The sequence below is a fragment of the Apodemus sylvaticus genome, chromosome 9 (genome assembly GCF_947179515.1).
Source record: "Apodemus sylvaticus chromosome 9, mApoSyl1.1, whole genome shotgun sequence".
Taxonomy (NCBI): Eukaryota; Metazoa; Chordata; class Mammalia; order Rodentia; family Muridae; genus Apodemus; species Apodemus sylvaticus.
In genome coordinates this window covers 32,031,314-32,056,944 of record NC_067480.1, presented here as the reverse complement: position 1 = coordinate 32,056,944, position 25,631 = coordinate 32,031,314, and the positions used below count along the sequence as shown (strand labels likewise).

The following is a 25,631-nucleotide window of genomic DNA, read 5'->3' as shown; positions in this document are numbered from 1 at the left end:
CAATCTCAGACCCTATCAGTTACTCTCTGTTTTCCTAGCTTATATCTGATGCCATTTCTGGGGATTCACACATATTCACACTTATGTACAACAGGTTTTATGCTATGGTCTCAGCTCTCTGGGGGATCTTATTCTGTTCCTTTATGACAGAGAATTGCTGATAATACATTAATTTGACTTAATCAAATATATCATTTTTTGTAATTATCTACTATTTACATCTAAAAGTCATTCTAAGAACATAAAAAGATGCAGACTTCAAAAATTTTGATGGGGTGAATAGGACACACAGAGATCTCAGGTCTTCCCAAGAGCCATTGTTATCACCAACTGAATAAAGGACAGTTTTGCACGCAGGACATATACGAACTAAAGTTGGCCATGCTTTTGGCTCGGTGCGACTGAAGCATTTTTAGAAATAAAAACAGAAAGCCTTGAGTTGGAAGCAAAATGTTTCCTTGTCTCTGTCTCTGTCTGTCTGTCTGTCTCTCTCTCTCTCTGCTTCTCCCTCTCTGTCTTTCTCTGCCTCTCCATGTCTGTCTGTCTCTGTCTCTATCTCTCTCTACCTCTGTCTCTATCTCTGTCTCTCTGTCTCTTTCTCTCTATCTCTCTCCTTCACACAGAGAGAGAGAGACAGAGAGAGAGAGAAAGAGAGACAGAGAGACAGAGACATATAATTTATGCCTAGATAGGAATGAACAAACCTATAAATGAGAGGAACTGTGGTCTTAAAAAACACCTCAGCCTCTCTGTCTTCACCTTTCAGAGTTTTTGCTCATAGGAACTCAGCAAGGGATGAGTCCCGGATGAGGTGAGTCAGTGATGGGGTGGGTCAGGGCAGAATGGGCCTGCAATGGACTTGGGATGGAAGGAACCAGTGATGGTGTGTGTCAGGAATGGGATGGGTCTGTGATAGGATGAGTCAGGGAGGAGATAGTTCCTAAGATGCTTGCAGGAGAGACAGGCACATCAGCAACTGCAGCAGGAGTAGCTTCTTCCACTAAAGCAGAAATGATTTTTCTCACACATGAAGCATGCAAGCAACAAATGTATTACTCTGGAATTTTTTTTTTTTATAATTTTTCTTGAAGTATGACACCCTTTAGTCTATTCTATACATTTCCACATTGCTTAGACACACAGAAACTGGAATGTACTTCTCAGTGAGAGGAAAGAGTCATTGCACGTCCATGGACTCCAGGAATCAGTGATAGGCATGATGGAGATCATATATCATGTCAAGAAGACAGAAGCTACCCAGCCTCTGCTAATGAGCATCCGGAATTTCCAGATTCAGTTGTGACTGTGGCAAAGCTCCCGACTATTAAACATAGCTCAGTTGTCAGAAAGTGTTGAGTGGAATGATCCCCTCCTTCCTGCTGCATATGACCTGGGGCTTGTCAGTATGTGGTTTCCAGTTGATAAATATCAAGCATGACTGCTAAATAGTCATAGGTTCTAACCGTTCAGCACAAAATGTTCCAAAGAAAGCAGAAGTGCCAACAAACACTTCAGCCTCTGAGTCTGGATTTTCCTGAAACCACAGTGATTTAGGAAATTTATAATAGGAAAATTAGGGATGAGAGAGACCAGTGGCCCTCAACCTGAGGGTTGTGACCCCTTGAGTCTCAAAGGGCTCTTTCCCAGGCCTCACCTAAGACCATCAGAAAACACAGATATTTACAATTACTAATAGTAGCAAAATTATAAATATGAAATTGCAATAAAAAATAATTTTATGGTTGGGGTCACCATAACATGAAGAACTATATTAAGTGGTCACAGCATTAAGAAGGTTGAGAACCACTGCCCTAGATGGTCAGGCAGGGAGAGAAAGGGTAATAGAAGATCAGGTCTGTATTTTCATGAATAGTGAACACCAATAGTCTAGTCTTTCATGGAACCTTACCGAAGTACCAAGATCTCTAAATGGACAGGGAGAATGGGTGGGGAAACATTGGCCGCTAGATTTTATTGAGGCTAACTTTATACATTATAGTTCTCCTACCCTCTTGAATATGGAATTCTGTGCTTCAAGTGGCTCTTTGTGCTGGATTACAGACTCTACTGTAGTAAGCAGAGTGAACTAGAAATTAAAGGGGCAATAGTATATATTCTCCTCTGCTGGATATATATGCTCTTTAGAACTCATGGCAGGATGACGTATGTTCTACCACCACATGTAATTCTGCCTTTGGTATCCAAAAAGAGTCCCAATTTCAGGGAAATAAAAACTAGCCAGAGATCTAATTTCATTTTATGGAAGGAGAATATGTTATTTTTCATAAGCCACATCTGTAGGATGAGTTGTATGTTAATTTAAAATACACATGTACTTCATACAGTAGTTGGTCACAGAAGTTGGGCAGCCAACTAGTGAAGATTTAAGCCTTGATTCTGTTTTACATTAGTGATAACACTGGACAGACTCTATCTTCCTAAGATTTGTTTATAAAAGATGGATGATAATATCTAATACAAGAGGTTTTCAGTATTAAAGACGATGACTCTAAAGATATCTCCGATGTTAAAAGCTAGTCTCATAGATAGATGGATAGATAGATAGATAGATAGATAGATAGATAGATAGATAGAAAAAAAAGAATAAAGGGAAAAGATTGAAGCAAATCTGGCTGCTAGAGCACAGTGAATTTCAGATACATAAACACATCGATGTGGATTCTTAGACATTACAGAGGTCTTCCCACCAAAGCAGACAGAATCATTTCCTATAAGAAGTTGGAGAGATGGGTCTTCACTGACCAGAATTTGGATTTATAAATAAATGAGACAAAAGAAAGACAAAAGGCAGCAAGAGAGGAGCAGCCAGGCAGGAGCAATGTGCTGTCCTCTGGGAGATGAAGGTCTCCAGTGCCAGCGCTCTGCACACAAAGTCACGGCTCATGAGGTGTCTGCAGCTGCCAGTCTCATCCCTATTGCCTTCTCAGATATTGGGGAAACCGCACAGATACTGGAGATTTTCCACCAAAGCCTGGACATACGAGAAGCAGTTCTAGGACAATGGTGTCATGTTAATTTGTAAAAGAAAATGGAGATTGCAGAATGGGATCACAATGAATCCAAGACGATGGGCTCTTAATGTGGAATTTGCAGCCCTTGATTTATAAAGGAGACACTTTCTTCTTGAAAATGATGAGATATTTGTCATCCCGGTGATGTTGGAAAGACCAGCAAATTCTTCTGATGAACTCAAAGATGCTCTGATTCTCCCTTTTTGTGAAAAGAATCACAAAAAGAATCCTAAGTGCCAACAAGTAAACAAGTAGCAGGCAGATCTATACCTTAGAATCATGGGGCTGAACACTGTGACAGCACTTTGGACAAAAATTCCTGCCAAACTATAATGAACATGTTTAACTTTCAATTTTCCTTGAAGAAAGCCAGGTAGGGCAATGCTATTAATAAAATAATATGTTGCTGGTAATGAGTTGAAGGAATTATAGCACTTTGCTTTCATCCAAATCTAAGATGAAAGAAATCTCATTGTGTCATTAAGGACTTTAAAAATGCATGGAAATGTCTGGCATGAAGCCTACGTGAGGTTGCTGATAGACTGGTGCTGTTTGAGTCCCTTTCAACTTGAAAGCTCTCTGAATTCTCTTCCTAAGATTTAAGATGGAATGTTTTCTTTGGAAAGAGCAGCACATAGAATCCAAGTGATGTTTAGCTACATAGGTACTCACTGGTTACAATGCTCCAAGCTAGGGTGTGTGTGTGTGTGTGTGCGTGTGCGTGTGCGTGTGCGTGTGCGTGTGCGTGTGTGTGTGTGTGTGCGTGTGTGTTTGAGAAAAAGAATAGATCATGTGCACAGCCATTTTTGTATTCAACTATATTTGCATCTGTACATGGAATGTAGTCACACAACCATAGGCAAGCCTCAGAGTTTGTTCCTACATTGTACACAGTTCTCAAAAATAATTTGGGGCCATTATTTAACTCAGGGGTTAAAAGAACTTGTACATGAAATTAATCCTAAAAGATGGCAGGTGAGAATGGACTCCCAGAATTGCCTCTAACATCCATATCTGTGGCATAGTATTCATCCATGAATGTCACACAAACACACACATATACACAAAGAGAGGGGGTGGAGAGAGGAAGAGAAAAGAGGGTTTATACATACACAATTTTTTTTTGTTGTTTTTTTTTTTGTTTTTTGGATTTGGTTTTTTCCAGACAGGGTTTCTCTGTGTAGCCCTGGCTGTCCTGGAACTCACTCTGTAGACCAGGCTGGCCTCGAACTCAGAAATCTGCCTGCCTCTGCCTCCCAAGTGCTGGGATTAAAGGCATGTACCACCACCATCCGGCTACAAAAATGTTTTTAAAAGTTAAAAAAAAAATCTTAATTTATCACAATATTTCTGTTCTGCACTATAAAATAAGCAGGATGGAAAGCTATACTGACAGGGAAATACGCATAGGAATACACATACGCACAAATACACACCCTCCTTGATGAATATCATATTTGACATTTACTCAGTCATCCTCTCTCTGTTAGACCTTTTAATAGGAAAACAATATTTAGCCTTTACTCTGTATGATGTGGGGTTTAGATGCTGGGGGATATCCACTGTGTCTTGGTGCAATGCTAGGGCCACAGGAATTGTTACCTAGTCCTGCATTTAGGTCATCAGTATCTGTCTCCATAGCTTCTTACCAAGACCCAAGGTTCATTTTCCATCCCTAGAATCTGTGTTGACCTTGTGTCTTATGTGACCAAGGTAATGGAAGTTACTGGACATGAGTTCAGGGCCTTCTTCTTAGGAGGCATTTCCAACCATGCCACCAATATAAGCATCCCTGTGAAACTGATCCAGAGAGAAGCGTCTCCAGGCGTTAGTCAGACAATCCAAATGCATGAGAAAATAAATCCGTGCATATGTGCTCACACCCACACACTCACACACCACACAAACTCAAACATTACACACACAAGCTCAAACACAACACACAGACACACACAGACACATAGACACACACGCACACGCACACGCGCGCGCGCATGCGCGCGCGCACACACACACACACACACGCACGCACGCACACACGGCTGTATGAACAAAAGTCAAGAAAAAAAGAGAAACCTGCCCTGCTGACTCACTGGCCTACAAACAAAATGGAGGAGTACCAGGGTTTGAGGATATGAGCATGGATAACTGATAAAGGCAACATAGTTTTTGTTTTTGTTTTTTTTTTAAAAGATGTATTTGTTATATGTTAAGTACACTGTAGCTGTCTTCAGACACACCAGAAGAGGGTGCTAGATCTCTTACGGATGGTTTTAAACCACCATGTGGTTGCTGGGGTTTGAACTCAGGACCTTCAGAACTGCAGTCGGTGCTCTTAACCACTGAGCCATCTCTCCAGCCCTTGTTTTTGTTTTTAACTCACTGTTTTTCCCCCTAATGAAGTACTTTAATTTTGCCGTGTAACAATATGGGAAAATAATCGCAAAATTGAACATACTTACTAACACATAATATAAAATTCTACGCTCCGTACCTTTTTCTCGCCATCTTGCTTTTCAATGTAAGCTGTTCGACCGAGCTGCGAGGCCATTTCTTCCCCTTTCATTCTGCAGCAAGAACAGCAAGCCACCCTGCTCCATCTCGCTGCTGCTCACTGTAACATGGACGCGGCTGTGGGCTGCAGACTGGCTTCCTGCTGACTCCGCATGAGCCCCACACAGCTGTGGCTCTGCCTTTACAGCCCTCCAGGCTGCCATTCCGTGCAGTGGGCTCGTGTACCGGAAGACAGCTTCCATCATAAGCTTCCCTTCCCAGCTCGCGAGCCCGCCTGCTTCCTCCGGGAACATGTGTTTGCTCCCCCAGCTTGGCTCTTCCCACTCTAGCCTCACTCTGGAGTTTATCTCTCCCATTTTGAATTCTAGTAGTAAACACATGGCCAAATTCTCATGCGGAGTCTTTGGAGACTCATGTAAGCTACACCCCTAGTGGTTCTACTACTTCTCTGTGGAAAACTGTCGCTTCTGTCACCAGAATTTGTGTTAACCAGAGAAATAGTATTATTTGTGCTTCTCCTGATATTATTCAGATAGCATTGGGAAATAACCAGAAAAGAAAAAAAAAGTGAGTGTTTTAAACATTTCAAGTGATCAGAGTATTTCCTAATAGAGTTTGAATGGAAATAAACAATATAAAATGCAAAAGGTGAATTACAAAATAATATAAGATAATTACTCTCATATCCCAAGACAAGAACCAAACCACAGAAGAACTTGCAAAGGAGGTTAACAAAATGAATATTGGTGTCCTTATCTGAACTCTCATCTGTAGCCTAAGAAAGCAGTTAGAGGTAGAATCAGAAACCAGTGTTAGACAAGATTTTAGATAGATTTTGTACGTATGAAATTTGTATGATGGTATATGTGTGATTTATTTCTCACAGAGAGTTATTTCTTTTTGGGGTTGTGGCCATGTATGTTTGATGTGATGAGGTCTGTACGTGAGTAATTCTGTCTAGTTGAGTGCACTTGATTTTGTGTGATCATGTGTGAGTGTATGTGATTTGTATATATGGTTGTGTCCATATGATTGTCTTATGATCAAGTATATGTATGACTACATGAATGTGATTGTATAAGTGTGATTTGTTGTTTGGCTTTATTGTGATTGGAAGTCACAATGTTGATGTGTGTGTGTGTGTGTGTGTGTGTGTGTGTGTGTGTGTGAGACTGTACATATGTGGTCAAATGTGATTGTATTTTGGTTGCATGTGTAGATAAGTGCAAAGGATTGTTTATGCCTGTGCATGATGTGTATATGACTGTGTACATGTTTGATGTTGTGTGTGATTGTGTATGGGGGTGATTATATGTATGGAACCGTGTGTGAAATTGTGTATGAATTCCAGTATTTGGGAATTCTATCTTCAGTGAAGAAGGGGTAGTGAGAGCCCCCCCTTATGAAAGATCAAATGACAAAAAGGACTTCCTGGAAAGGCTGATATCATTTCTAGTTTTCTGAGTTATATAGTAAGGAAAAGAGAAGAAGAAATTAACTGGCCAGCCTAGAACCACAGAACCACAGAACCTAAGTTACAGGTAGCTATTCCTGTAACCGAGGGGCTTTTCTACCTATTCTCCAGTTCCTGAACAGGGACATGGAGGCTATTATTAATTAATGACTAGTCCCTAAACAAGGCTTGTTCTTTAAGTAGCTCATAACTCAATAATTCAGTTTATACTATTCTGTCTGCCACATGATTGGTTACCTGAACCTAATTTCATACACCTGACCTCCCCTGAGCCCATGTGGGGAATCTTCACGACCGTTTCCAGAGTGTTCTTTCTCTGTAGGCTGAACTTATCCTGTCTCAGCTTATTGGCCGTTGGCTATTTATTGACAGGCGATGCTTCCACACAGTACATAAGAGATTATCCTTACATATTTCTGGCTACAATCTATGGGCCAAAGATGTGTATAAAATGTGAGTATGTGACATTACAGTGTTAGTAAGCAAAGAAGATTCTATTTACCTCAGATGACAGAACAAAGGAATGAGCCCATCCACTAATTAATTAGTTGGGACTACTACAAAGGTTACTGACTGGAGTATTAATGATCTAAAAATAGCTGCATCACAGAAAAAGTAAAACTAAATATAGGGGTGGGGGTGACCTTCCTGAAGCTATATAGAGTCTCCTCTTCATTAACTGTCCACGTATTACATAGGTCAGTACCTCGTGAGGTAATATGAAGCTCAGGAAAGATGCCACACAAGGGGGGCAAGGGGGTAAGGGGTATGAGAGAAGACGTGCCTAGAATCTCGAGTGAGGCTCCAGTGGCGGTCTCCAAGCCCCTTTCTCTCCACTACAGGTAGCTCAGAGACTCTGATTAAGACTGGGGAGAGCATGACTAGCGAAGAGCATTTCACAGGTGTGCTTCCACAGACCAAATCCAGCCTTTGGGGAGCTATGCAGGTCATGTCTCTGTTGGTTCTGCAAAGGCTTCAGGTCTTGGCTTAAGGTACTCTTAAGAATTCATGGCAACCAAGCCATGGCACAGAGCAATCGCTGTGAGCTCTTCAGATGATAGAGAGCCAATCCTGGGAGGCCTTCCTCTGAGCCTTGGAAAGCATCCAAAGAAGAGATATTTCCAAGTTCAAATATGCCCTGAAGTCACAGAGGTGAGAAGTCGGCTAACACTGTGCAGTCAATAAACTCTTCCCAATATCTGTCTCTCCCTTGATGGGCACAGAGATGGCATTTCCAGCACTAGGCCAGAGGCACGAGCAAAGAAGAGGGCATTATTCATGCTGGCAACATGCTCTAACAGCTGGGGAGAAGTTTCTTCAAATGATGATCTAACTCTTGATTAATCGAGTCGTTTGGTCATTTAGGTTACAACTTCATTAGGATTATTTTTTAACTTGTATAAACTGAATGATTTTCATATAGTTTGTGTGTAGTGTGTGTGTGTGTGTGTGTGTGTGTTTGTGTGTGTATGTGTGTGTGCAATGTGATGGCATATGTGCCATAGATTTGCAAGTATATGCAGAGGCTGAAGGGCTTCAGATCCCCTGGAGCTACAGGTGGTTACCAGCTGCCTAATTAAGATTCTGGGTACCAAACTCAAGTCCTCTAGAAGAGAGAGCATCAAATACTCTTAACTACTGAGTCGTTTCTGTAGTTTTGTTTTTGTTATCAAAGTGAAAAACAAAAATATGAAGCTTCAGCCTATGGCATATGTAATAGAAAGAATTGGACAAATGAAACTCAATTTGTGCACAGAATAGAATGATAGGATTTTCTGTGCTGCCTTGTTTTATGTCAACCCGACATTGGCCAGAGTCATCTTGGAACAGGGCACCTCAATTGAGAAAATGTCCCCAGAAGATTGTATTATGGGGAAGCCTGTGGTTCATTTTCTTAATTGATAATTGGTGTTTCAGGGTCAACCTATTGTGAGTGGTGCCAGCTCTTGGCAGGTAGTTCTGTAGTTAATAAGAAAGCAAGCCAGTAAGCAACACTACTCAAGAGTACGCCACAGCCCCTGCCTTAGTTCCTGCATCCTGGTTCCTGCCCTTTGTGTTTCGATCCTGGCTTCCCTCAGTGATGCTATAGAACCATACATGAAACAAATACTTTCTTCCCAAGTTGCTTTTGGTCAAAATGTTTTATCACAAAAATAGAAATTAAGACATTTTCTGATTATATATAATGCTTTATATGTTTAATCAAATAGTTATACTACTTTAAAGAAAACAGAATTCAAGATGATTAGAAAAAATTAATAGCATTACAAGTGATATTTAGCACAAATTCTAGAACCAATCCTGATTACCTCTGTAAGTTTTTGTGTGACATAATTGAAATAATGTTGTGTGTGTATGCACATGTGTGTTAATTTATTACTTGATATCATGTTATATCTACTTCACAAGAATTGATACATGCATGGCCTAGAGTTATTAAATATGTTTTTAAATAATGCTAAAGGCTCAAATAAAAGTGTGTAATTTTCAGGATTCTTTGGTAAGCATTATTTTCAAAACAAGGAACAGACTTCAGGCTTTTAAATTTCAGTAGAGTGCTTGTTCAATGACTTAGTCAGTGCAACATTATGTGTGGAACTCTGGGGGGGGGAGAGTTATTAATGGCAGAAATAAAGTCTAACCACAATACTTCCTTTGGAGCATGTTGTCTGGCATTGGGATGACCCTAAGACTGAACTCTCAAGGCTAATTAGGAAGAATTACTTTCAAGCAAGACGACTAGGAAGGGCCACGGCTTAAGATTGGATGTACCACATTGTACAGGGGCTAAAAGGAGGTCAGAGGGGCAGCCCAGAGCCTGTATTTGTGATTTGAGTCTTACCTTAAAATGTCAGGAAGCCATTTATAGATCTTTAAACCCAGGGCTTATGCAATCAACAGGAGCCTATAATTTATCATTCTCCTAGACCAAAACCAACAGAATTATGGAGATAAATCTGCTGTCCAAAATGGCATGCCTTATAAAGCCATAGGAGAAATGTTTTCTTTGCTCTTTGGTCCAGGCAATTTCTGTTTGTGACACTAGGTGCAAGATGCTTGCAGCTGATTGTGTTGTGTTACCCTATTCTTTTTTTTTTTTTTTTTTTTTTAACAGAGCTGAGGACCGAACCCAGGGCCTTGCGCTTGCTAGGCAAGCGCTCTACCACTGAGCTAAATCCCCAACCCCTGTGTTACCCTATTCTAATGTTAACTGTTGAAAGCTTGAGCAACCTGCTCCTGGATGTGTGTGGGCTGTTTACCGAAATACAGAACAAGAAAGTGATATGTACTTGGCTGAGTACTGGCTCTTCCCCCACATCTGTAAGCACTGCCCGCATCTGGGGTGATGAGAAGGTGGCCTGTAGCATCTAGCTCATTCTTGCTTTCCCAGGGGTAGACGGTAAAAGCAGCATTCAATAAAATGGGGCACCCCATCTTTGTTTTCCAATGGTTTTATGTAGTTTCCCTAAGCTATTATATTCATACTCCAATTTTAGTGGAAAGTATGATGTTAATGACAGCTACAGGAGAGCAGTCTGAAGTCCAAGAATTGAGTGGTATTGACTTCTCTCTGGGTATGTCTGTGAGAGTACCTGCCCCATGAAGCAGCCACTTACTGTTTTAAACTAGAGTCTTACCTCATCCGTTTTATGTCAGCCAACTACTCACCATATTCTCCCCCTCTTCCCTCTCCCCTCCCTTCTTTTCTTCCCTCCTCTTCCTGTCCTCCTTTCTATCTCCTTCCATCCCTCTTTCTTCTCTCTGTGATAGTAAACATTAACAAATGAAGAAATCCTATTTTATAAATGTGAACTATAAAGTAAGTCATCACACATATTATTTTGTATGCATATGCTTTGCATAAACTTGATTTACAATTTAAAAAGTACACTCGCGTGCGTGCGCGTGCACACACACATACACACACAGACAGAGAGAGAGAACATGACCTTGTGCAATGTAGAGATACTTTGAACACTACAGAAAAAATTGCAATTCAGAAATAATTTCATTCTTATCAAAAAAAACCCCCTGAATTTCTAGTTAATCTTAGTTAAGTCTTTTGAGAAGTATCCAGTCATAGATAGTTCATTAGTTAGTTCAGAGGGTAGCTCTATTTTATTTGTCTCAATAAAAGATTAGAGCTGCCCAAGAACCTTCAAGGCAGTGTGCAGGCACATGACTCTTCCCCAACTCTCTGGGGACGCCCTTTTTTGATAATGCTCCTATTGGCAGCCCTTGGCTATCCTTGGAAAGGCCCCGCAGGTACCCTGTACTAACAGCACTCACAAAGAACCTTGCTGTTTCTCTGAAAATCCATAGAAGACATTACTATAGCAGAAGGCTGAGTCTGACTTGTGCTAGGCATTGAGACTAGTGCAGGAAGCTTGTCTTTACTGCCATCTACTGTTCAAAATAGGAACTACAAACTCCTAAGCAACTCTTCCTCCCTCCCTCCCTCCCTCCCTCCCTCCCTTGCTCCCTCTCTCCCTCCCTCCCTCCCTCCCTCGTTCCCTCCCATCCCCCTCTTGAGTGCTCTAGCTTTTGCTCTCTCACCCTCTCACTTCTTCAATTTGAAGGCTTCATAGTATATTTTAGCATTCTTTTTTAAAGAAACATGGGAGGCTTTTAAAGAGTGGAGAAATTTCAATTTTATAAATACAAACTATAAAATAAATTTTACATTCACCTCCCTTGAAATATGGTTCTGAAATAATTTGCTTCATAAATACTCAATGAGTTCCTATCAGAAACCAGTGGTGACCATGCTGGGGTTAAACATCTGAAGGAAATCAAGTTACAGATAGTTAGTTAATGAGGAAAGAATATCTAAGTAGCCGTTTTACATAATTGTGTACACGCCCCTTCAGTATCCTTCTCAAGCTCAGTGAACAGTAGTATTTGAAAGGGTAGCTGCGATGGCTTTTGCATATCAATAAACTCAGCATAATGTTGTCATATTAAATTCCATCTTTTTCTCTTGCCCTGCAGAGCAGCACTTTCACTTACGATGATTTATAACTTATGTGCATAGCAAGTATCAGTTCACTAAGACTATCCTAAGTGCAGTTCTCCCGTACACTGAGGCATTCCATTACAAAAATCAATATACTACATCCATTAATATGGACACTGATCTCAAGAAAAGCCTCCAAATGTTGGTTTTTCTCAAGCTCATGGTGATAGATCCATGTATTTGAAATCTGTTTTTGCCCGAGTGCTTGATTTACTATTATTATTGTGACAATAAATGTTGTCTGATATTTTTTGGAACCAATGGAATCACTGCATTAATTTTCAAGAAAATATCTGTCACTTACACAAGCCTGCAGGGCAGAAAACAAAACAGCATGGGACAGTTTGGTACCTCTGCTAACAGTAGGTTTGAGCCTCACTTTTGGGGTTTTGATACATCTGTCAACACAATGAATAAAGATTCCTGATACATTCATAAAACAAGAGTTTTGAGATCTCTGATATCTATAAGATAATACAGTCCCCGAAAGTTCTGCTATAGAGTAAATAACAGTAACCCATTAAACAACCAGGTTGAATGAGGCTCTTGCAATGGACTTTGGTTAAGCACAGTACCTCTGCTGAGGTCTGTAATAGTTACTAACGTAGCAGTATAGAGACTTAGGTCATAGAAACAGAATGTGCTATTTCCACTTATATGTCTCTAATAGGGTGTGAAATTTATAATAACTGCTCACACTTTCGTGTTTGCTCATTAACCCATGACAAAATCCACTGAACCTGGTAACTGATACCCGATTCCTATAAGTTGTTCTATACCTTCCATTCAAATACATGTCATGGCATATGCATGGTCAACATACACATACACGCACTCTCACACACACATGCATACACACATCAAACACATGCGAATCTATCAGTCAGCTGGTATAAAGTAAATGGAGAGAAGTTGAAAAATGTTGTATTGAAAGCATGATAAATATAGTCATAGAAGAAAGGAAGTCATAGAAGTCAAAGAAGAAAGGGAGGAAGAGAGGGAATAGAGAATGAGAGGAAGTATTTAGAGATGGTAGATAGGACAATTTGAGGCCATGGGGCCTGTCTTGTTCAGGGTTTCGATTCCTCCACAAACATCATGACCAAGAAGCAAGTTGGGGAGGAAAGGTTTACAGCTTACATTTCCAAATTGCTGTTCATCACCAAAGGAAGTTAGGACTGGAACTCAAGCAGGTTAGGAAGCAGGAGCTGATGTAGAGGCCATGGAGGGATGTTACTTACTGGCTTGCTTCCCCTGCCTTGCTCAGCTTGCTTTCTTCTAGAACCCAAGACCCAGCTCAGGGATAGCACCATCCACAAGGGGCCCACCCACCCCCTTGATCACTAATTGAGAAAATGCCCCACAGCTGGATCTCATGAAGGCATTTTCTCAACTGAAGCTCCTTTCTCTGTGATAACTCCAGCCTGTGTCAAGTTGACACACAAAACCAGCCAATTGACACAACAAACACATCACTATTAAGCCTCAAGCCTTTCTTTCTTATCCATCCCCAAGATCTAAATAACTTTAAGAGTCCCATAGTCTTTACATATTAAAAGTTCTATCCCTTTAAAATATCCAATAATTTTTTAAAATTCAAAGGCTTTTTAAAATTCAAAGTCTCTTAACTGTGGGCTCCACTAAAGTACCTTCTTACTTCAAGAGGGAAAATTATCAGGGCACAGTCACAATCAAATGCCAACTCAAACTACAACCATCCAAAGCCTGAAATCCACTTACTACCTTCTAGGCTCCTCCAAGGGCTTGGGTCACTTCTCCAGCTCTGCCCTCACACACCTTGTCTTCTAGGCTCCAGTTGCCTGTACTCCAACACTGCTGCTGTTCTTGGTCATCTCATGGAACTGACATCTCCAAAACACTGCTCTCTTCCGCTCCAACTAAGCTTCACCAATAGCCTCTCATAGGCTCTCTTCATGGTGCCAAGCCTCAGCTCCTTTGCATGACCCCTTCAATCCTGGGCCATCAATTGCAACTGAGGCTGCACCTTCACCAATGGCCTTCTATGACCTCACAGTGCCCAGCCTCAGCTGCTCTTCATGACCCCTTCAGGCCTTCAAAACCAGTACCACTTGGGTGACTCTTACACATTACCAAGTCCAGCTGCAGCACAAGGTACCACCTTCGCTATCTCTGGAAAACAGACTCATGTGCTCTCAAAAAACACTTTCCAGAAGATTTCACCTCAATAATGGTGGCCTCTTCTTAATCACCACTATTTTTTTTAGCTCCACCTAACCAGCATCAATAGTCCCAGTAACGCAAAGGTTTCACTTTAGTAGTTCTGGTATCTTGTTAATCACATCTGATTCTTCAACCATAACCAACCAAAACCATAGAATCTTCACAATCAAAATAGCAATGACCCTGATAAGATTCTTTAATGCTCTCTCTGAAATTTCACAAGCCAGGCCTCCATCGTCTGCACTGTTCTCAACATTACCTTCTAAGCTCCTACAGAACATCCCACAGAGCTCTTAACATCCCAATGGCTCTTCTAGCTCAAAGTTCCAAAGTCCTTTCACAGTCCTCCCCAAAACATGGTCAGGTTGTCACAGGAATACTCCACTATCCTGGTACCAATTTGTCTTAGGGTTTCTATTCCTGCACAAACATCATGATCAAGAAACAAGCCAGTAAGAAATATCTCTCCATGGCCTCTGCATCATCTCCTGCTTCCTGACCTGCTTGAGTTCCAGTCCTGACTTCCTTTGGTGATGAATAGCAATGTGGAAATGTAAACTGAATACAGCCTTTTCTCTCCAACTCGCTTCTTGGTCATGATGTTTGTGCAGGAATAGAAACCCTGACTAAGACAGAGCCCTAGGAACTACAGATGAAAATAAATGACCAGTCCCGGAGTCACTTGCTTTTCTCCTGAATGTGTTTTTCTTCCATGGAAACTAATAGTCATGTGGTAATTTGTGCGTGATAACAAGGCCTGTGTTGAAGGGATCCTTACTCTACTGCCCAGGAGCTCATCTGTGGCTAAAGTGCCTTTGAGAACTAGCAGTTATGAAAACGTTTATCCCCAGGATAGTTATTAGCCACCACCAGGAACATTTTGTACATTCACGTGACAGCGGGGGAGGCAGAGCTCCTGTCCACCACAGCTAATATTTTTGTCTCCCTCTTGTTCACAGAACCTAAAGTAAGCTGCAAGCTAGGCCGGTCTGCATCTACATCAGGAGTTCCTCCTCCTTCAGTCACTCCTCTCAGGCAAGCCAGTGATCTGCAACAGAGCCAGGTACCATCATCGTTAGCCAATCGTGATTGACTTCCTGTGGTGCAACATACCAAAAGCGTCCCTCCTGTCTGTCCTGTGTTGCTGTAGACAACACAATGTTTGCCTTTGCTTTGGTTTCCCTCTGTGTGTATGGGTAGGGGAGGAGATCCGCATCTGTGTTTTCATCTCCAAGAGAATGTCTTTCTTCTTTGTGATTTGGTGATATTTTCTTTGCTGTTTGTTACCGAATCGTTTTTTTGTTTGTTTGTTTGTTTGTTTTTGTCTCTGGTTTCCATCATTCTGAAATATAAATGTAGTAAACGTGCACTGTATGTATGGGAATAGTGACTATTTAAAAAAAATGTTCTCTTTTCCATGTTCTGTGTACTTTTATACTGTCTTTGAAAATTTATCAACATTTGATAAATTTATCTACTTTTGTGTAAATTTCTTTCTAAATGTCTTGTCCACAATATTTGCCCAGATGTTGTCAATAATCTGTACATACATTTTAACTCTTATCCTGCTATACTGTAATATATGTGGTAATTTGCTTAAATTTTTATTTAGCTTCAAGCATGATTGTAAGACAATGTCAGTGATGATGTTCTTATAAATATTCATCTATCTATTGACTCCTTGGATTGAATGTGGCACCTAGTCTTTAATCATTCTTAGGCCATAGAGACTAATTAACCAACCAGATAATTTAGATATTTTCCAACAAGCTTATAAATAAATGACATTTTCCTCTTAAACCAACAATATCAGAAATGTTCTCAGAAATGAGAATGTAAGTGTCTGCGCATGGCAAATGAGATCTTCATTATCACTTGAAGAAAAGAGATAAGAAATAAAGGCATAAGCTAATCTACAATTTAATCCTTTACAGTATGCTATGTTGTTTTGATGTTCATTTGGGGGTATGACTATGAATGGGAGTTTAGGACAAGGAAAATCACCATGTGTAAATATTATTTTGTAACTCAACCAATAGGAACCGAATACCTTAATTTAATTGGTGAGGTCTAGTTATTGTTGCTGTGAGGTATTAAGCTAAGCAGGACCACAGGATTTTAGAATAGTTGTTCTGCTTCCCAGCTCTTGTGTTTCCATTTATGATGCTATACTGAAACAGGATGTTATAAAACCAGTGACAAGATCTTCTAGGAAACTGCCCAGCACTGAGCATCAAATTGCACATTCATCAAATATGGTAAATGTGAGGATCTTTTAAAACCATAAGTAAGCAGAATAATTGCATTCTGTAATGAGAAACATTGTGCTTCTTAGTGTTTTTGCACAGTATTTAATTCATGCATATATAAATATCTGCAAACACTTGTCTCTCAGGTGCATCTGAAGTGCCATTTAGGATTTCTTGTATCTTAAACTACCAAAGGCCTTTGTAAGTAAATGTAGCCAAGCTAACTACTTCAAGGATCATTACAGCATAAGTCTTCAGGGGACACTTGCCCCTGAGTCACAGTGACAAAAGGACCCTTTCTCTACTATCTCTCAAATATTGAAAAACTGTTAAAGTGTGTAATATCAAAATTAATCTCTTCCAACACAGAATTAGGAAACTCTCTGTAGCCCACTGGTCTGGTTACTCAGCTGGTTTGATTGCATTTTAAGATTATATAATATGGAGCAGAGGAATGACCAAACCAGAGCATGTGGCTCTCCACCCCAAGCTGACCTCTTACTGAACACCGAGCTTCCCCACAGAACAGATCCCTCTAAGCCATGCTAGAGATTTGGCCAATAGCATCTGTCTTTCATATTAGTATGCCTTGTGGTCAGCCAAGCATGTATTTATTAATACAGAAAAGCCCAAAAAGAGGGACATCAAAACAGCCACGAGGATCATTACACAAGGTCAATTCACATTGGGGAATTATTTCTCCTGTACTAATTTCCAGCTGAAAAGAAATTGTATTTGCAAAGAGTATCTTCCATAGATAACGTTTATTTCTATGCAATTTATTGATGATTGTACCTACCTTTGTGAAATATGGAATAAATTAATGTTAGTAATAAGACTACCAGTGACTAAATTAAACTATAGCTGTACATTATGATGATGTTTCATTAGTATAACACAAGTATGAAAATCCCCATTACTTTCTATGTGCTCTAAATAATTTTGTTTTATTGGTTAAAAAAATTGCAAGGCTTGAGTTTTCTGTAAAGCTCTCTGTTCTGTTTAATCAAAGTCAGACTTAAATAAGTGTGAGATTACTTTTAAATGGCAGCTGGATCTTGAAATGTTGGAATTATTTGATTTCTATGTTCATGCAAGGAATTCAGATAGCAGGGATTCTGATGACATTTTATAACCAATGGTGTCACAGGATATTTTTGCATGTAATTTAGATTTGCATGATTGTTAAATTCATATGCTTTAAGTAACAGATATTTAGAGGCCACTTTTCCGCATCTAACAGTCTCATAACCAACATCTCAGGAGATCTGTTACTGAGCAGAATACAGCAAACTATTGCCTGTCCCCCAACAAGCTTGTCATCTGTCACCACCAGGAATGAGGCAGACTAATGAAATTTAGAACTCTCTCTAAGAAGACTTAAACCCATGGGGTGGCAATTAGGTGAAAGGAGTGTCTACTACCTGGTTCTACAATCCTCTGTACCTGGATGTGTCCTTTATACCCTACTCATCAGAAGTCAAAACTAAGCCAATGGAAAATTATAGTAGCTGAAGTATATTCTTTGTCATGTGAAAGGCCCAGATGTTATGGGAGTATCCAAGGTGAAGTTTTCACAGTGATAATCCCATGCTATTTATTGTCATTTCTGCTCCTTGTCCATAGGATGTACAAGGACATGTGCGAAGCCTTTCTGTATTGGGCCATATCAGATAGGTGCTCTCACTATCACATGTGGCAAACAAGAATGCCAATGTGAGGTGGCTGATACAAACTGTTCAGGGGGGTCTTGCTTATAGGATGCTAGAATCTATGAACTGAAACCCTTAAAGGCTTCACTCTTCTTTTTACCTCCGAGCCTGTTTTCTTATCTGTAGAGTATAGGAAGTATTGTTTGTTTAGTAGTATTGTTGAAAATTAGTGTGATTATAAATATAAGACTTATATATAATATATTTATATAATTTTAGATTTAAAATATTAATTATATTATAATTTATATAATATAATTGTAAATTAAATGTAAATACATTTCTACAGATGAAAAGGGTTAGGGAGAATATTAATTCTTTCTCTTCTTTTCATACACCATTTTGCTCTCTCAAATACTCAATTTTTTTTTGGTTTGCTGGAAAACTCTAAGAGGAGACTTCTGGCCAGTAATGTAATAAAGCCAGTGATGTAACAAAGCAGTTGGATGCAGATAGTTGGCTTGGTTCACCCCAATATTGCCAGCCCTATGTAATACCGTGAGAAATTAAACGCTCAGAATTTGCTAGAGTAGTGACTTTTTCTTGTCCTGTAGTTATCATGTGTGGTTTGAATACAATATAAGTGGAAATTGACTACAGGAGTCATTTCAGATCCCCTGCAATCTATTATTATGTATTGTCCTATCTGGATTAAATGACAAGGAATACAATGAAAATTCTACTGCTACCTATCATCCTTTGTGGTCTAGGATGCGATCATCCCTTGTGGTTAGGAGAAAGAAGATGCTATGATCAGAATCTGCTTTGAGATGTACCACTCCTCTGTTTCAAATACCTTGCTCTCTTTAAACTCCAGCATGCACATTGTGGAAGACACCTTTAACAACTGAAATGAATGGGGCTTCAACAGGCTTGCCCCACACTGCTTGGAGATCTTTAACAAATCAAGTGGATACATGGCTCCCCCTAGCAACCAAAATGTATGCTACAAGTGGCTCTTCAACAGTGGGGTTGTTTTTAAACAGGGAGGGAATCTTTTAAACACACCTTTTTTAGTGAGGAAAATAAGGAATTGCATCCAATGCTCCCTTTATGGACAGATGAAACTGATTGCATTGGGCTGTGTGACCTCTTCCATTCATTTTAATTACCTCTATTCAACCTGAGTCTTGAGAAAAGAATGTTACCCTTCTTTAACAGATGGAAATGAAAGTGCAGGTGGGGGGAAGCTTAATTCAATAAATGGAAGAATATCTTCTTGAATTTTTTCTGCTGTCAATGTCATTGAAATGAGTAGCTTAAGAATGTTTTTATTAAAACAAAAAACAAAAAACAAAAAACCTCTTTCTAACTAGTGGGTAAGCTCTCCTCGAACTCGGATGACCAGTGGAATGTGAAGAAATGTTTGTACATAACAGTAGCTCACAGTTGTTCTGCACTTTATTCCAGTGCCTCTCAACCTTCCTAACACTGTGACCCTTTAGTACAGTTCCTCATGTTGTGGTGACCCCCCCCAACCATAGAATTATTCTGCTGTTATTTCATAACTGTAATTTTGCTGCTATTAGAAATCGTACTGTAAATATCTGATACGCAGGATATTTGATTTGTGACCCCCAAAGAAGTTGAGACCCACAGGTTGAGAACCTCTGCTTTATTTGACTAATGTAGTCCCGTGGTACATACCTTTCTGAAGAAACACTAAAGATTGTTAGTTGGTCCTCTTCGTTCTATGCTACAAATAAGTATTACTGCTCAGCTTGAACCACCTCACTAAACAAAGCAGGTATCTTAAGCAGCATTTGTGATCTTCCAGCAACTGCCACAACTTTCAGAATTCTGTATTACCATATCCATATCATATAATATCACTGCTTTGTGCTCTTACTATTGCACCTATTAAGAAGTCATGGTATTTCTATTAGTGAGGAAGCAGAAGCCAGAGTGTCTCTGTCCACTCAAATCTGAGCTAATCACACAAGGCGAAGGTGTAAGCCAGACTGTCCTATCAAAGCCATGTCATACACATAACTACCTTCTTCATGCTTCTTATCTCCATTGCTCTCCACATTCTCTTTTGCTCATTGGTTTATTAACCATGCAGATTCTCCAGAATTTTATATTTGTGTTCATCATTCTGAAATGAAATTTGCATAGGGGAGCATGAATTTCACCAGGACTTCAACTAAGCAGGGTTCTGCCTCTGAGGGGTATCTCAAAGGGAGAAGTGAGGTTAGCAATGTGACCCTATCTCTGTCATATAACTCTCAACTTCCACTTTTGTGTTCTCCATTGAAAGAACTCAGGAGAGACACAAAGAGCAGAATTCTTTGATAGGATAAAGGTATGGAGGTATATGTTGGACAAAGGGACTATGGTCTCCATTTATATTTCAGGCTGGTGTATTGGTCACTGTTCCATAAAATACCATAACCAAAGCAACTTAGAGAAGGAGGGCTTACTTGGGCTTATGGTCCTAGAGGAATAAGAGTCCATTCTGGCAAGAAAGCATGGCAGCCAGTAGTCAGTTGGATGAGGATGCTAAGAGTTCACATACTGAACTACAAGCAAGAAGCAGAGAGAACGACGAACTGGGAATGACTGACTCCTCGAAGTCTTTTTCCACTCTCATACTTCTGTCATCAAGGCCACATCTATTAAGCCTCCTCAAACTGTGCCACCTCCTGGGCACCAAATATTCAAATTCCAGAGACTCTGGGGACTCTCTCATTCAAACCACTACAGCTGGTTTCATCTAGCTCTTTAAGTCTCCAGAACATGCAATTTTTCTTTAGAATATTTTTCTTGTCTGAGAAACTGGTAGACCCTTTTAAACTGACTCTTACTAAGGGAGATCATGCTGCCCTTCAACTAAGAAAGTCCTTGTTTAGAGAGTAATCATGTAAGTTTAGGTAGTTATATGTTAGTGGACTTTTGGAGGATCAAAAGTTCACTATGCCACACCTCCCTCCCAGGGCCAGAGATATGATTTAAATCTCACTCTATTGAACAATAATCAGAGTCTTGTAGTTTTAGTCATTAGTTTTAAAAGCTGCTGATTGTAAGGCTAGCCCCACTGATCTCCAAGCCTGCATGGACTGACTTTGGGATCAGCTTCAGTAAGGCAGCTCAACTTTATTCTCTGTGAGCAAGGGTTATGGAGATCTTGGGGAGTGGGTCAGGATTTCCAGGGTGATATACATTATTGGCTAGGATGGGAATGGTTCACGTACATAAAGAGCAATTCCAGGAAAGTGCCAAGAAGGTTTTTATCAGGAGAGAGGAAGTTGAACCTGTAAATCTGTCCAGAGGCTATGTGAATTTCCTCAGACATGTTTTGGGGGTTACAGGCTGGAAGGGCTGATTGGTCATAACACAGTACCTAATTATCAAACAGCAAGCAGGTCTGAGCAGGTCTGTGCTGAATCATGCAGCCCTTTCGGGAAGCTCTATGCAACATCATCCTCTAGAGAGATAAGGTCAGACACCTGAGCTTAGAGACACTCTCTAGATAAGATCCAGCAAAGAGGAAGCCCTGCTAAGAGAGTCCTTCATTTTGTACCAAGCTCAGAGAGCTTATCCAGACATATTGAACTATGACCCTAATAGCAGGGTCTTCCAACAGTGGAGTACAGACTAGTGTTAGGAGAAACTTCCAGCCATGTTGAAACCATGCCTAAGTGCTCAGAGTGTGTACATGTTTACACATGCATGTGTATGAGTTTGCATATATGTGTATGTGCTGCTGTGACTGTGCATAAGTATATATATATATATATATATACATACATACATAAGTGTGTACTTATATGTACATATATATGCATGCATGTGAGTGTGCATGCCTCTGAAGATTAGACCTTGAGCAAACCCAATAAACTGCACATTCTGAAAACAAGGCGTAGCTCATAACACACATCTGGACCTGAAATTATCAGCTGTGGGAGTTTGAGTGTAGATTTAGCCAACAACCCACAACAGACATTAATGTATTCGGTAAGGCTTACCTGGCTTCTGGATTTCTACAGCAATCCCATAAACAGACACTTTAAAGGGAGAAAAAAAAATAAGCATACTGTCAGTTCAAAGCATTTGTTTTTGTGAAGCAAAAACTGCATTGGGCTGGTTAATAATCCCTGGTTGTCAGCTATTTTGACAGGGATGGTATTTGGTATTTGAAATGCTGCATTTAATGGCTCTGTTCCTAGAAAAGGAGGAAGTCATTTGAAGGACCAAAGAGTGTCAAGAGTAATCCTACCTGACACAATCAACTTTGCATATGAAAGGGAAGAAGGCTTTCCAGGAGAAGCTCCGGGAGCCAAAGTTGCTTATCTTTCAAGTGCACTCTGGGTAGATTCCACAATCTCTGTCATTTACCAATAAAACTCTAAATAATGAAACAAGGGGCCCTTGGGGAACCCAGATACTCACCCAGCAGCTCGGTGTGGCCAAGCCACATGTTTTGAGTTCTGAATTCTTACACAAGTAAGGTGATGGATTTGAAAGCACGTCTCAGAGAAGAGTGTTAGAAAGTGGCAGTGTTCTTTGCCCATTGTTCATTTTGATCATGTCCCTTCTTTGATCATTTTGTTTTAGCATGGGGAGGCAGAGAGACATGTTCCTTACTTCTTAGCACAGGCATGCATCAAGAGAACAAAGCACTGGGCAGGAAATCAGGAGAGAGACAAACCACACCACCTGTTTTACACTTTGAGTTTCCTTTTTTTGAATCCAGATGTGTTTTGGAAGACAGCTGTGCAGTTTTATAACAGGACCATTGCCTCTAGGCCATTTTTTTTTTACAACTCCAATCTCTATCCTAGTTCTATTTTCACAGCTATAAAAAAGTGATTGTATGTGCCTTGTGTGACATTCTGTAGAGTTGTCGTAATGCTCTACACATTTCAAGGCCCAGGAGACTTGGTCCTGGTCTTGTTCAGTTAAGTCACCCACCACCATATCCTTTAACTACTCCTGTGTGCGCTACACACTCCTCACCAGGCAACCCTTCTCATTCCTTAGTGATCTCAGGGTATTTACAACAATTTCATAGGCCTCATTTCTTCTGGGAACCTCCTCTTAGTGTGTTTGCACGAGTAACAGTCCATCCTCTGGTCAGTGTCAAATTCAATATGCCATCGAGGAAACTGTTCCAAGTACTCTTCCTTCTTTTTTCTTTTTCATGATCATAAATGGCTTTGTAGTGAACATTGGTTGGAGAAGGATTTTACTTAAGATCATGGACATGTCCCCTGAAGAGGTTTGTCACTTAAGAGAGTAGTTCCTGAATCCTGAAGAAAAACCCATTCCTCTTTGTGCTCCTCTCCCCACTTCTTTCTCTGCCTATCTCCCTCTCCCTGTCCCCCCCTCTAACTACTTTTCTCGGTGGAAGAGAGTTGACAGGCCTTGCTGTCCTGTGGCTCAACAGCTCTTAATTGATGAGTTCTTCAAGCTTTTTGTCAGATATATCATGCTGGACTAAATCATGTGATGCCTCCCCCAAAGGAGGTAAGAAGACATTTTCTTTTATTCAGGTGGATTTCTCTGAAGGGTTTCTCCATTGGTCTTCAACCTACCCATAACCATTAACTTTCAACAAAGACCATTACTCCTACCACATCTGACCTCTATTCTATGTCTACCCAAAACAAGGAGAATTTTGTCTAAATTTCTTTACAATCAGAATTTTAAATTTAAAGACATAAAGCAGATATTTAGGGGAGAGAGGACAGAGGGGGAGATAGATAGATAGATAGATAGATAGATAGATAGATAGATAGGAAGAGAGATCACATCTTCCTACTATACTAACATTCTCATTTTCCCACAAAGCCATTTGTTTTTTAATTCCAGAGATTCAGAAGCCATAAGTATTTTCATTATATTATTTTCCTTGAGAGTGCAGATATGTACTTTCAAGTTAGAAAGTTCTAGTTGTTTTAATATGTATTGAAGAAATGATTTATGGTAGAGATATAACAGATAATCCCACTGCAGGCTGTGGTAGTTGGTGGAAGCCTGGGAATTCTCAGCAATGGTTCTCAGAAATCCCACACATCCCTCCATCAGCTGGTGAAAGGGAGAGCTCACTTGCTCGCTGACCAAGAAAAGTCAGAGAGATTACAGAAATGCAAGGCCCACCGAGAGAGGTGATGCAGCACTGCAACTCCTGGGAGATAAATCCACAGCAAACTCATTCCTGAACACACATTCCTGAATGTGAAGCTTATTTTTCACCAGCTCTGTCAACAAAAGGAGAAAAAGCATATCGCTGGTGCCAGTATAGAAAGACATTCTACACTTAAATGATACAAATGTGGATCTAGGGCAGAATATTAACTCTGATGTGGAGTAGATGACACTGTATAAGACTTAAACAGTCCCTGAGAAGAGGGTAATATGGGACCATTACCCACAAATAATTCAGTACAGGATATTATGTATGACAGAGAGAGAGAGAGAGAGAGAGAGAGAGAGAGAGAGAGAGAGAGAGAGAGAGAGATTAATTGAAGCTTCATTTTCTCTTTCCTGTTTTATCTGTGTCTCTCTGTCTTATCTTTATCTCTCCATCTCTCCATCTCTGTCTTTGTTTCTCTCTGTCTTTCTCTGTCTCTGTCTGCCTGTCCGTCTGTCTGTCTGTCTGTCTGTCTCTGTCTCTGTCTCTCTGTCTCTCTGTCTCTCTCTCTCCTTCCTCTCATTGCTCTATCACAGCCTTATAGGATAGCCATGGACACTTGAACGCTTGCTTCTTGGGTGGTTCCTCCTAATCTACATGCTTGTAGAATTTTTAAGAATACTTCTGCAGCCAAATAGAGAAGCTTTAAAGACTGCAATTTCACAGAGGCAGACACTGCCTCGTGGTGGTACCCCACTGATCTGACTAAATCAGGTTTCATTTGTGCTGTTATCTGCATTTTCAATGTGACTTCAAAGGGAGGCCACACTAACCAACACCCAGAGGTGGCAGCACTTCATCTTTTCCCATCCAGGTTCCAGCAAGGGTGACAGTTTTCAGTAACCCTCCCAGAAACAGGGGTGCAGAGTGAGGTAAGGAGTGAGGCCCAAGAAGGTGGAGTAGAGGAAGGCATTTTTTTTTTTATCCTCGCCTTTACTTCTCCTTCCAGTCAGCAGCTCTCTGGCAGGCCAGGTGGGTGGCCAGCTGGAGTTTCCTGAAGGTTGCTGGGAGCTGCTGGACAGAATGATGATCAGTCTTATGTGCCGCGGGCACATAAGGTGCATGGAAGATAAAAGCAAATGTAAGGCCATTTTAATGTACTCTAAAAATCATCCAGCCACTATGTCCTTTTTAGTTTGGCCCCTTATGTGCCACTGACTTAGCCTTGATAACTAGCATATGTAGCTGCTATGACGCTTTGCAATAAGGCTCAGTAGTCTTTGGACTTTACAAATGGTTTTCATATATTCAGCCAACAGATTCTCACTGTCAAGGTGCTGCCACCATATGGCCTG

At 40.4% G+C, this 25,631-nt stretch overlaps 2 protein-coding genes across 2 annotated transcripts in view; both read left to right on the top strand.

The window, feature by feature from the left end:
* Positions 1-25,631, top strand: part of Rhbdd1 (rhomboid domain containing 1) — a 1,230,872-nt gene that overhangs the window by 21,105 nt on the left and 1,184,136 nt on the right. The window lies entirely within an intron of this gene.
* Nyap2 (neuronal tyrosine-phosphorylated phosphoinositide-3-kinase adaptor 2) overlaps positions 1-25,631 on the top strand; it is a 182,542-nt gene that overhangs the window by 127,703 nt on the left and 29,208 nt on the right. The window contains exon 5 of the mRNA XM_052193430.1: positions 15,199-15,302. Within this exon, the coding sequence (XP_052049390.1) occupies positions 15,199-15,302 (104 nt within the window). The remainder of the gene's footprint in view (positions 1-15,198; positions 15,303-25,631) is intronic.